This window comes from Electrophorus electricus, chromosome 4 (assembly GCF_041902795.1).
Source record: "Electrophorus electricus isolate QZ-2024a chromosome 4, ASM4190279v1, whole genome shotgun sequence".
Taxonomy (NCBI): domain Eukaryota; kingdom Metazoa; phylum Chordata; class Actinopteri; order Gymnotiformes; family Gymnotidae; genus Electrophorus; species Electrophorus electricus.
Genome location: NC_137500.1, coordinates 12,495,001 through 12,508,855, shown reverse-complemented (window position 1 = coordinate 12,508,855; position 13,855 = coordinate 12,495,001). Strand labels below are relative to the sequence as shown.

The following is a 13,855-nucleotide window of genomic DNA, read 5'->3' as shown; positions in this document are numbered from 1 at the left end:
CATTTGAGCAGGGTAACCTGTCCATGTGCTTGCATAGGGATACTTTGCACTGGAAGATACTTTCTAAATGCAAATTGAGCCCAACCAGTGCACAAGCATCCAGAATAACAGTGTGAATAACTGAAGTATGAATATAATTTAATGGCATTCTTAGTGTGTCAAAAGCAGTGCAGGTGGTTAGATCCGTGGTCTGTTTTTTATCCACCTACCTGGCGTAACACCGTTATATCCATCAATTTAATGTAATTACGTATGTTTAATCAATAATTTTTACAAGGGTACGTAATATAAATAAATATTTCAGCCTTTGTTAGTTACATATAGACTCCACTTTATTTCGTGCACAACCTGATAAAAACTGAGACGAATGGATTCGCATTGCTACCACCAAGTTCTCTGTCCCGACCTGTAAACTCAGCCTCAGTGCTGTCGCCATCTAGTGGTCTTCTAAGCGATTTACAGTATTGGTTAAAACACAAAAATGAGAATCATGTACAGTGCTGGTCACAAGTTTTGAGACACAAATTTTGGCTTTCACAAAGTTTACTGCCTCGGTTGCTTTGTGAAATGTTTATATGGTATAATGAAGTACAGTTATTAGAAATATAGGCTTTTAACTTTTTTATTGACAAATTCATCCAGTTTAAGCAAAGACCTAATATTTACAGTGTTGACCCTTCTTTTTTAAGACTTCTGCAATTTGCCCTGGCATGCTGGATATCAGAATCTTGACTGATGGCAACCCATTCTTGCCTAATCAGTGCTTGGAGTTGATCAGTTTCTGTGTTTTTGTTTGTCCACCTTCTTTTTGAGGATTGACCACAGGTTCTCAATGGGATTGAGATCTGGGGAGTTTCCTGGCCATGGACCCAAAATTTCTATGTTTTTTTCACAGAGCCACTTGGTTATCACTTTTCCCTTGTGATACTGTGTTCCGTCATGCTGGAAAAAGCATTGTTCATCATCAGTTTGCCCCTGGATTGTTGCCATTGAAGGATGTTTTGATACCATTCCATATTCATGGCAGTAAACTTTGTGAAAATCCAAATTTGTGTCAATCTCAAAGCTTTTGACCACAACTGTAGACTTGTTTCCAGATCGAACAGTTTTACATTCGACACGTTTTTAAATTTCTTTGGCACCATGTCTAATTGGTTTCCAATACCAAACTTTAAAAATGTATTTTAATTAAAACTTATTTACAATCAAAGCTATTTCAAAAGCTCAGTATAGACTTTCAGTTGGTCAGGAAAGTAAAACATTATATTCCCTTCTGATAATGGGTTATATAATTTAACGAATTAAGTAGTTAGTTAGCTATTATTTAACTATTTCCAGTCCTAACAGGGGACCAATTAAAGGCTGTATTTCTGTCAAATGTAAAATATATTAATAGCTTAATTTCTTGAATTGATTATAAATTAGTAGCAGTTATATATATATATATATATATATATATATATATATATATATATATATATATATATATATATATATATATTCCTTCATCTTTCAGAGTTTTTTAACGCCAAGACTATATAAATTACAAAATAAGACAGAAAATAGAAAACTGATTATACTAAGTTCAGACAATGGATTTCTGAAAGGAGCGGTTGGGCGTGCAACTGCAAGCTGCCAGATAACCACCAGAAGGCGATCTTGTCTAGGGCTTGTCTGTCTACAGCTGGATTCAACTGCACCCGGCGATTGTTTTTAGACCAATAAAGCTATGTTGTCGTAGTACAGATGCTTTTGTTGTTGTTGTTCGTGGTGGTGGTTTTCCATGGAGATCGCTGACATGCTTTGGAAAATGAATACTGTGACAACATCATATCAACACAATGGTTCGCATTGACAACGACCTAACAGCGAGAGAAATGTTAGGTTAGCAGAAACCTACATCACAATATTAACTACAATTACATAAAAACATTTTCACTCTATAGCAACACGTTTGATGAATAGTCATCTGTGGTTTCGCATGGAACATCCACAAAAAGAACTTAACCTGGGTTACACAGTCCATCAGCCACTAAACCTACTGAATATCGAGTGAGCAATTGTGAGCTTCGCCAGGCGAACAGGCGAAGAGTGGGGGATGGGTTGAGTAAAACGTAGTAGCCTAGCACGCGAAAGGCTGTTGAGCTCCCACACCTAAAACACAAATCACGAGTCACTCAGGAACTGGCGCCACCCCCGAAGCTAGGCCCACCAGTTAGAATAGCGCACTGGCGGAGTCTTCGGACCGCTGACCAATTGGAGCATTCGCCTATGTGGCTACACATACCTGCCAAGCAAAGGGACTTTAAATGCGAATCTTGCCATGTTACAGAGTAACGTTTGCCGTAGAGTATTCGGAGAGTGGAAGCTGACGTTTACAATTAAGACGAGTCTCGTGATAGCCGTACACTGCAGTTGAATTTAGATGCCGATATAGTAAGTCTTGTCTTAATTTTTACAAGATGTCCAACGTTCAGCTTTCTGTCAGCACTTTAGGAAGACTGGCCGTGAGGAGGACCTTCCCCCTGCACCATAGGGATTCACAGGCACACTCGAGCGTTCGCCGAAGTCTTTTTGGACCGGTTGATCACGTAGAGCTTAATCGGGAAATTAAGTCTAAACTGCGTGAAATTTCCGAACGAGATCAGAAGAGATGGAACTTCAACTTCGATGCTGGCACTCCGCTGCACGGGGATTACGAGTGGGAGGAAACCGCAGTAGAAGCGTCGCCAGCATTCTACCAGGAATCAGTGCACGTAGGTAGGAACAGGCTTGCGCGGCTGGAAGAGCACAGCGCGGAGACTTGTGTTGGAGACCGCGCTGGATCTGCTGAGGAGCGTTTTCTTCTACCCGACCGAAGAAACGCAGAGAACAGTGCGGGTAACGTCAACTCAGGAAAGCCGACCTGCAAACCCGTCCTAAGGGACCGGCGAAAAAGAACCGAGTCGCTGACTACGACTCGCATTACAGGTAGGATGGCAAAACAAATGGTCTGAATGGATATTCGTAATTGGCGAGTTTTGAGATAACTAAAAGGTGTGTTAATCTTTTTACCCAGATTTCTATGTAAGGCGAAGGAACGCCGACTGTTTGAAAGAGCGTGAAAGTGTCTGCCAAAAGTCGTTCCCTTCGGCCGCTGATGAGCAGACTCCACGGAAACGAATTCGATAAAGGTACGTTTGGACAAATCTTTCATTAATTTAATGAATGACCTTCATTGTATTGCGTGGTGTTCATGTGGGTACTACGTCATTTTGTTTAATTGGACTGACTAAGTCGATAGTGTCTATGGCGACCGACTAGGTGTGGTGAGAGTTGAACGTGAATCTTCTGGCCAGGGTTTGCCAGCAGGGTCGTTATGAGTCGTTGGGGGAGGGGTGCGCGTCACTGTGGCGGGAAAGGCTGGAGGAATGTTGACGCTAGGAGAGGTCTCAGATTTTTAGCCCTAGTATGTGATTAAGAAAATGAGCCTGTGTCTTGGCAAAATGTGTAATGACTAGAGACTTTCTAACCTTTTTAAAAGAAAAAAAACAACAACTGAATGTAGACACTCTGTTTTGTTTTTCAGGTCTTCCTACCGCTGATGGTTGAGGCAAGGCTTTTCTTGGCCCTTCATTGCTGGAACATCCAGAGGACCGTGAACGCCAGAGCATCGCGTGCTCATACAGTGACAAGCCAAATATAATTTAAGTTCTCAGGACTATTGCAATAAACTCCATAGGTTTGCCTTAGTGTGAGAAACTGCTGAAGAATGTGCAAAATTGTAGCAGAATGGTTGTTTTCCTATAGCCTACATTTTACAGACAACAAAATAGTCTGTGATTATCACCTAGATTACACTTAAATTTCAAGTTGGTCTATGATGTAGGCTACTTTGGCCTACTGGTTTCCATGCTGTAGTGTTAATGTAAGTTTGACTGTCCAGTTGCTGAACAGCCATGCAATCATTTATTTTTCTCTCTTGTTGAAACTGAGCCTTTAAATGTGAAATTCTTGATTTATTTGGTTTTGCTCATCCATGTAGCTATATGTAAACCATAGCCATTAAAAAGATGATCTATGTCAGTGTTGCACCATATTCTGTGAAATTTATAAGAAAAATCCACCTGTTCTTGCTCAGAAATTTGATTAGCTCTTTAACCTTTCACTGGCACTGAGATTTGAGCATGAGCACTAATACTTACCATGACTGTTTTTCAATGTTCAGTTTCCTTACAGCTTTGTAATAATCAACTGGATGTCTTAAAACTGCATCACCAAGTCTGTAGTTTTCCTTTAAGTACTGGTTGTGAATTATGTTCACGTGCAAGCAGTGGAGAGCAAGCCTAGATCAAACATTTTTCTCAACTTCCTTCCATGATCTGAAGGCAAGACTGCTCAACCAGAGTTAATCTTAGTAAAGTGGAGGAAATGAACAAATTGTACACATTGGTGAAATGAGTAAAGCTTTACAAGAAAAGATTAGACCTTTGGGCTAACTGTTTAATCTTTGTGGTGTTTTTGTAAATGCATGAATATATTGTAAAGGACATTTTAACTTAATTTATTTATGTTTCACTGTAGATCTCTACTCAGAGTTGCCTTTGATTTCTTTATTTTTGCTATCAGAATTGTAGCCTAGCTTTTCAATGTAGCATTCACCCTTACAATGGGGCCCATCTTACTTCTGAGCCATTTTGTCACTGTTCATTAATAAATTTTGTAAGATAATGTACTCCAAGTGTACTGCAGTTATTGTCCTGAGAAGTAGAACCTTAAAGCATGTAATTTAGGTCAGGAATTATTCCCTGAAGGTGTACATGGCATCCATTTTAGATGGCAGAGAGATCGCAGGCTGCAATCTTTGAAAATGCATCAAGGAAGGCAGGACTGAGCATCCAGAATTTAATGTAAGGAAAGTATGCCACACTTACATGGTCAAGGTTTTGATTTATTCTCCGCAAAACCTCTAAAGGCAACATACATGTTTGTATTATATTCCAGACCTGTGGCGTTAGCTGTGCAGCAGCCTACTGAATGTTCACTGACCTGCACATCCAGCACCTTAGTTACTGTGAAACAAGTGTCTGAACATATACTGGATATCACGTTCTGTCAGCATGCAATGTACATAAGGTCCATATCCCAGATTGATAAAGGTGTCTGTGTCTACAAAGAGCCGCAAATGAGGTGATGTAATCTGATTCTGTGCTATTTGATCCTTATGACTTCATTGTGAAACTTAAAGCTTTGTATTGGAGTTTCTCCATGATGGACGTTTTTGATATGAGATGTAGTCATTAGGTGCATTAATTAATTTTGGAGTGCCTGCAAAAACGGTAACAGAAATAAGTTTTAACCTGCATTTTGAAGCACCCAATCAGAGTACTATGGGAAGTAGCAAAAACGGTGAAATGAAAAATAGATTTAAACGTCACTAGTAAATTATTTTCTTTTGGTTAGTTGATAACATATTGACTTCTAAGTGGCAGCAAAACAGCAAACTAATGAAAGGGCTAAACCACCTTGATCTTGTTCTCACTCAAACTGTATAAGACACCACAGGCAGGTACCTCATTTATGTGTTGCTTTTTAAGTAATTATCTTTAATGAGGGACTCTGTTTTTTCCTGCTTTACCTAACTAACCCCCCCCCCCCCCCCCCCCCCCCGAAAAACAACTATACACATCCTCGCCCCTCTTTCCCTCTCACCAACATGCTGAATAGAAACAAAACCTTGGTTTTAGGATAGCCTCTAAGGACATGATCTCTGTTTGCCTGTCTGTTTCTCTCTCTCTCTCTCTCTCTCTCTCTCTCTCTCTCTCTCTCTCTCTCTCAACACAGTGCCCCTCTGCTGTCATCTGGGTCACATGATACCTTCCAAAGGCATCTGTAAGCTGAGAGCAGCGGGGAACTCAAAAGTCTCTCTCCCCTTGAGCTTCACCAAACAAAGCCCTGACCACCGCCACACAGAGAAGGCCTTCAGCCGTGTGTGTGTGCAAGTGTGTGTGGGGGTGTGCAAGTATGTGTATGTCCATGGATCAGCCACAGTGCTGTGTGTCAATGCGGCAGTATACCAGGTACGCTGTGGGCCCATGGGTCGCGGAACACCTCTGTTGTCTCCACGCTTCCTGCTCACCGCAGACAAAGCAGATAGGATGAAAACCAGGCCAGCAAGACAGTGTCACTTACACGTGTCCACGACATGATCACAATGGGCCGATGAAACTGATGCTACTTCCCCTACAATTGAGTTGCATGAACAAAAGGAGCGAGGAAGGTTTGGCAGCTTTAAATGGAAATAATGCCCTGGATATTTTATGGGCTTGGTTTGGCTCAAGTCAAAACTCGATTGCTTTAACAGTAGCAAAAATGTGCATTTTTAATTTCATTTGATGAGAATGGTTGACATCTGATGATTGGATCAAAACATACACACACACAAGATTTGCCTTAAGTGGTGTGTGGATGTGGTTAGTCTCTTTAGACAGCTGGACACAAGAGTGTGAAAATGTGTGTGTGATTAGAGTTTGACATTCACTGCACCGAGCAGCAAGGTAATGGTGAAGCACCTCGTACTCTTCAAATGACCTTTCACTACGTTGTTGACCACACACAGTCACACACTCGCTTGAAAAAAACCTCTGGACAATAGTGAGAGAAAGGTAAACAGCAGCTGGCAGAAGACCCAGGAGGCAGTGTGACTGAGAGGTGTGCTGGATTCTGCTGAAGGCTCCTCAGTGATCCCCAACTGGCTGAGACTCACAGGGCACACCCACTCGGAATCTAAACCCTAGTTCAAATCAATCAGAGGATCTGAGCTAGCAAAGCTAGCTTCAGTGATGGTCTTCCTCTGTATATGCAAGTATCCTAAGTATCATAAAAGTTGGAGTAAGGGATACGTGTGTGTGTGATGAAGTAGTCAGGTGTGAGGTGTTCAGAACCATCTGGACTTCCTTCATTTTCATAAACACCCATACACCCAAACATCTGCTTATTAATAGTACAGTGATTACAGCAGGGATGGGGAACACTGCCATGGGCTCCTGTGTGTTTTCAAAGGCTTTTCTGAGGCAATGCTCCCCAGTTTACCACCAGAGAAAAGCCTAGAGCAAATTATCCTATATGTAGGTTAGTCAGGCTCAGAGTATGCGTTTGTGGGGACTGCCCCGTATGTTTTGTGTGTTTTGAGTCATTGTCTAGCAGTTGTAACCACAAATAAGACTTTATGCATGACTCAGGACTGTAAGAGAGTTATGAAAAAACTAATTACAGCCTTACACCCTTTTTGAAGTCCCATACAGATGCATTAAAAACCGAAAACCGATTTATAAAAACTATTATTAGCAGGTAAGGAATGGGAGAGGGTGTGGAGGTATGCCCATGTGAACAGATGGCCCATGGGGAGAGATAGACAATCTTACACACATAAATAAATTGCATATAAATATCTGGGCTGCAATAAGAATATATTAATACAGACCCAAACTGCACAGAAGAGAATTTTAGCCTGCATCATTAGTCTGGCAGCAGCTAGCTCATAGGTGAAACCATGCTGTGGGGGCTCACTAATGCAGCACCATAACTGGACATTTTTACAGCCTAGTTAGTTAATACTTACTCAGGCATAAGTGGCACATACAATTTCTTCCAGATTCACTGGCGCCTGAGGCTGCCAAAGAAGTGCAAACATGTCTTTGCTGATTATCTGCTTGATCTTGTACTGAGAACACATAAAAAATATGACCTGTGAGGGGTCGAAATGATTTCAAGAAAATAATTCTTCAAAATAAATACTTTATCTGAGGTGTCATATTTATTACCATCCATCAAATACCATCTGTCCCGGATAGAAAGCTAAGGCTGAGTTATGGTTTGCCAGCAGGACACTAATACAACATGTTTCTCCACATCCACACAGAAATAGTTTACTGACCACAGAATGAGGTTTTTGCAGCGACCCTCCCAGACCTCTGACCTAAAACCCACTGAAAACCTGTGGGGAGAGGAAAAGAGGACAGAGAGAACCAAGGATCTGGAGAGACTTTCTTTAAAGGAAAAGTGTCAGCGCTCTTAATATGTTTTCTCCCAGTTTATCAAGCAATATAAGACTCACTGATTTCATAAGAGAAGATTCAGTGACTGCTTGAGAGAAGTTTCAAGAGAAGATTCAGTAAATGTTTAAGAAAAGATTCAGTGACTGTATAAGAAAAGTTATTTTAGAACAGAGAGGGTGCAGCAAGTACTAAAAGGTTTGTTATATGATTTTTGGGGGGAGGGGATTAAATAATTTACCTCAGTGAAAGGTTAGATTTTTCTCATATTTTCCATATGAGATCAAACGTTCAATCTGATAAGTAACAAAGGCACTTTTCATGGTCTTTCTGTCTTATTTTTTTTAAACGAGTCCAAAAACAATTCTCGAGGGCACTGTATATATCCAGCACTGAGATAATACCTTTAATGTAGCCTCAGTTTACCCTCAGGTATTACAGTAACCCCATTACTTTATCTGCTAGAACAAAAACAGAATTTGAGTCAAACATTCTGCACAGCGAATTCTCTCTCTCTCTCTCTCTCTCTCTCTCTCTCTCTCTCTCTCTCTCTTTCTCTTTTTCTCTTGCACCACATCATTACTATTTCCAGCCCCAGTAAAACCACACTTAGGACATTTTACATACTCCCCAATGCAGGATACAATGGGCCATGCTTTGCGATGAGTTTATCATAAGTCGCTTTAAAGTGGTATGGGTGGGATCACATGCAGCTACCAGCTGCTGACTCCATTTTTCCATGTGAACTCTGCAACATGACCTTCCCAGCACAGCAGTCATATCACCTGAGGCCAGAGAATCCAGATTAGTTATAGTGACCAACTGTTAATTTAGTTTCATTAACCTTAAGGAATGTAACGCTTCGGTGCTCAATCAATAAGAGACACCTATAGACACATGACCTCTGACGTCTCCAGTTTAGCAGGTGGACTATTACCACTTAATGAAATGAAACACTGAGTGATCACACACAAAGACATCACAGATAGAGAAGGCCCACATACAGAAGCATGTTAACATACACATTAAAGAAAACCTTTAACATGCATGTGTATTTGTTTTGGTTATTAGGGACAATCCACACTGCTCAGCATTGATCAACAGGCATGATGGATATTCAACATACAAATAAACATTAGACAACACTTAAAACAACACCACCAACAACAATAATACAAATAATAATAATACATTTTAACGTCAGCTTTCTCCATCTGTGCTTGGTGTAGTGCCATGGTTGGAAAACTAGCACACATTAATAATACATTAACAGTTAGGGTGGGTGTGTGTGGCGGGGGAGTTAGGGGTTGTAGCGGATAGTTGGATACTTGTCTGGTCTGCAGTGTGACGTCAGTATGTTGAAAGAGCAGAGCCAAATGCCTGTCTGAGCTCTCAGCTGACAGAGTGGAGTGTGTGTGTGTTCTTGCAGCAGATGTAAAGGCTTCCTACATCTTGGTGTTCATAAACGTTCTCAACCACCACACAGCCGCATCACCCTGAGCACCAGCTGGCCAACCACAGGGAGCAGGAAGAGCAGGGGAGGGTCTGCCACCAGGCTGCTGGCTACCAGCTGACACACTGATGCCTCCATCTAGTCACTACATTTAATTGCTACTTCATTTCATCACATTTCAGTTTCCTTTTGGATTTCCTAAAGGAAGTTCTTTGTCCCTCAGATATATCACAGATGAAAAAAAAAAAAACTAGACAGGAGAAAGACCACACAAGTAAGATGACAGAAAATTGTAACATGTATTTTATATAAACAACACATTACATTTAAATTGTTTTATGTAAACAACACAGTACATTGCAGTATCAATTAATTTGTTGCTTCTGGTTCCTAAGTTAAATGTTAAGTAAATGTCTGAGGATGTATTTTGGATTTTGTGTCTTTCAAGTGGATTTAACATATTAAGAACTGTGCATTATAATTTGCTTTCTGATTATGGAGTGTTGAGTTAAAGGACAGATTTTCTATTATTGAAAGAACAATATTGACAGTACAGACACAAACAAAAAACATTTATAAACACATTTCATTTTATATTCAATTAGTTTTCTTAATTAATTAGATTTGTTTTCTTAATTAATTAGATTTTTTTATATAATGAATTTGAAATTACATTTAAGAGTTTATTGATGATTTTGTTTGTGCTTAATCTTGTGTTTTGATTAGTTTGGATTACAAGTTTATGTGCTTTTGAAATTAACGCTATTTAATTTCTCATAAATAAAATCTAGAATGTATTTTTTTTTCTGACATAACATCTGAAGACATTCCTGCAGGCCACTCCTAGTAATTATAACATTAACAAGCTTAAGATGCGGTTGTGCTTTTTTTGAGATCAATAAGTAAAAATCAGTTATGTGAGTGCTGTCCATATTTCTCAAGTAATATACAGATTTGTAGATTCAGCATGTCACATACTTTTTGTTTATGACACAGATGGTGACATGTTTATTGCACGTTGTTATTTCTATTATCCAAATCATACCTTATTTATTAGATGTTATCTGCTATCATTTATAATATGATGGAGCACAACCTCACTGACAACTTTAGCACTGACAAAATGAGCACTCCTCTAGAACTTCTCACTGTCTTTAAACACAACTCAGTGACTGGGGCGATTCGTTGAAGACTTCAACACCCCGATAATGTTCATTTTAAGAAACAGGTAACTCACAGTATAATTCTGCAGGAATGTCTTCAGATGTTATTTCAGAAAAAAAATACTTTTTATACTTTATTTATGAGAAAGTTTGCACATTTCAGATGGGATGAAACGAAGAACTCAGAAGTATGCTCTGAGTAAGCATTAAATGCATTAAGACATAGATGACTAGTTTATGACTATGCTCCATAAAGTAGGTTTATGGAGCTTAATGGACCAACCCTTTTATAGATTACTAACTGTTCAGGTATAATTGCTGTGTGTTGGTGTAGCCCATGTAGACTTGTGGAATATGGTAAAGATGAATATATCTTCAATATTCATTATATTACTGTTTTGTGTTACATTATCACAGTACCTTTGATTTTATCTATAACTGGGATATAAGAGTATGCCCTTATATCCCAGAGCCTCAGAGAGATCAACATTACTGACCCATCACTAAAAGCCAGTGGGCCTATTAAACCTGGCAGAGAGTGCTTCCGCAGCTGTACAATATTCCAGTTCTTTCACAGACAGTTACGGGCGCTCAGTGGGAGCTTCCCGGCAGGAGTACCTCGGGACTAACGGTCGGTAGCAACCCTCCCATGCATATTTATAGAGTCACCTAGAGGTCAGACACACCTGTCTGTCACAGTTCCAGCTAACTCTATGCAAACAATCTAAAAATAATGATCAGTCAAAACAGCTGAGGCTTTAAAAGGCTGTCTGTCTACATCACACACGTTCCCTCAAGGCAATGCTCTCCTTTCCTCCTTCTCTCTCTCTGTCTCTCTGTCTCACACAGATGGACACTCACACTCTCTTTTCCATCTCTTCACTTTGCCTGCCCCAGAGGTGTTGGACTTGAATTCATTAATGAGAACATTATGAGCCGTTGATGAGATGAGCATGCAAAGGCAGTAATATTCATGAGAAGGAAGCGCTGCCTGCATGAGAGTTGCCACTGAGGTGTGAGAGGATCAAAAGACTCAGCATTACAGGACAGGGAAATCTGTGCATCCCAGCGAACTACACCTCATCATTTAGAACGAAAATGAACTCATCAAAACTACTGTTTACCAACAAATTAGAAAAATGCCACTTCACAAATGAAGTTCTTCATGGAAAAGAATTGGAACCAAAAGCTGCTGAAAGCTAACATTATTATGAATAAATAAGATATAATCAGTTTTAGCTGCAGTGTGTGCCAGTAGCTATGGTGGTATGAAGAGCCATGTTGAAGAGGAGAAGTATATTTCTTTACTTCATTAGCTAATAAAAGAACCATTTGGGTAAAAGCTGTGGAAGAAGTGTACTTCTCCCTTTAAATAATGTGGATAGCCATACCAATCAGCGTTCACTGTAAACCAAACCAATATTACATTGATTACTGATGTACTCAGTCCTGAAGCTATTTCATTTTGGTGTGCATTTTCTGATTCCACATTTACCTGACACCTTTATCCAAAGCAACTTACAATTATGACTGAGTACAAATTGAGCAATTGAGGGCTAAGGGTCTTGCTCAGGGACCCAGCAACCTTGCCATTACAAGTCAAGTACCTTATCCATTGAGCTACAGAGTCTAAGAAGAGCTATATATTTCCAGAAAATGTACTTCAACTCAGCCACAGGTGCCCCACCCAAATAAATCCAAGGGAGAGTCAGAAGGTTAACTCACATAGATTAGGGTTTGGATCCTTTCCTGGCCCTCGTTTAGTGCCTTTGACCCCAAGAAGCTAGGTTTTGCTGTTTTTTAGTTACATGCGATTTGTTTTAATACAAATCTGATAATGTTACACCAAATTATCTTTTCATTATTTAATGTCTCAGATGCACAATTACTGAGGCATTTCAAAGGTGAGTGAGTGGTTCCTGCATAGCCTTGGATGGGTTTCAGTTTGTGTCAGTATAAATGAGCAGGGCTGTGGAGGGCAGGCTGCGTAGATGTGATATAAAAGTAGTGGGTGGCTGCTGGTGTGAAGTGGTGACATGAGCACTTCATCACCTTGCAGTTCCATTGGTGTCTAAACTGACAAGCTCTCCTACTCTCATAATCTGTCTACATCCTGTATGTTGGCCAAAAGACTGCACACTCCCCACACACACACACAGGATATTGACTTTATCTCTCTCGCTTCGGAAAGTCTGATGATGATTAAGCTATGACTACATTCTGGCCATGGAGACACCGTGTCTGTTAAAGAGTGACTAGCAATTATTATATTAATAGTGTCTCTTGTGTGAGTAGAGTCTGGGGAGGAGCCACAGATGCTAACTAGGGTCATATTGCTAGTTATGTGGCCTTGGTGGGTGGTAGTCTGAGCCTGTGGGGAAGTGCTACTGGACTGAGGTGTCAGCTACAGTAGTGTGTGATGGGCTCTGCTCTTAGGTTTAAGTCAATAATGGTGTGAGGTGATGTGGGGCATGATGAAGAGTGCCTCTCTGTGAGGCCCTGATGTTCCACTGGTGTTTAAGCTCACACCTCTCAAACCCTTGCACTCCCGTGTCCACCCTGCAAGCACTTCCTAAAGGACACACACACATCTCCACACACACCTGTGACGCAGCTCTCTTCTCATTCTCTGACATTCCAAGCTTTATTCCTTCCCTACTGTAATGCAGCAGGTTTGATTTATGTTCTGTATGAGAACTGGCATGGGCCAAAACGTTTGTTGTTCAACCTACTGACCATCTGTTCTGCTGGTCTAAAGTGATGCATGTCTATCACTCCCAACTGAGCTGACACAGTGAGTGAGAGAGAGCATGAGAGAGTGAGAGAGACAGAGAGAGAGAGAGAGAGCGAGAGAGAGATCAAGAAAGAGAAAGGAGAAACATGAGTAGTCTCATAATGGAACAAGGTCTCGCATTCAGAGAGCATACTTACCACTGTGAGCACACTGTATCATATAGAGAGAACAGTGCAAAGCATATATAGGAAGAACATAAAGAGAAATATTTGGCATTTTGGTCTGATGTAAATCTGAAGTATGTGAAATAAGGTATACCTTGCTTTAGGTGTAAGTTTGTCGCCACCTCTTGGTAGAAAATAAATAATAAATACAAAACCTAAATATAATTTAACTTTATTCAGCAATATAAAGTTATGTAGTTTTACTATTAATTAATATAGTTGATACACCATAGTGAAACATTTATTGC

At 40.2% G+C, this 13,855-nt stretch overlaps 2 protein-coding genes across 3 annotated transcripts in view; one reads left to right on the top strand and one right to left on the bottom strand.

Annotated features, from left to right (window-relative positions):
* Positions 1 to 2,278: 2,278 nt before the first annotated feature.
* On the top strand, positions 2,279 to 4,714 carry cdkn1cb (cyclin dependent kinase inhibitor 1Cb). The gene is made up of 3 exons (XM_027004048.3): positions 2,279 to 2,970; positions 3,059 to 3,173; positions 3,569 to 4,714. The coding sequence occupies exons 1-2, from the start codon at positions 2,463 to 2,465 to the stop codon at positions 3,169 to 3,171; spliced, it is 621 nt and encodes a 206-aa protein (XP_026859849.2). The 5' UTR covers positions 2,279 to 2,462; the 3' UTR covers positions 3,172 to 3,173; positions 3,569 to 4,714.
* A 9,059-nt stretch (positions 4,715 to 13,773) lies between these two features.
* LOC113573676 (putative oxidoreductase YjmC) overlaps positions 13,774 to 13,855 on the bottom strand; it is an 8,433-nt gene continuing 8,351 nt past the window's right edge. For both annotated transcript variants that reach the window (XM_081713860.1, XM_027004085.3), the window contains exon 11: positions 13,774 to 13,855. This exon is cut by the window's right edge and continues 431 nt beyond it. The gene's annotated coding sequence lies outside the window, so the exon portion shown is untranslated.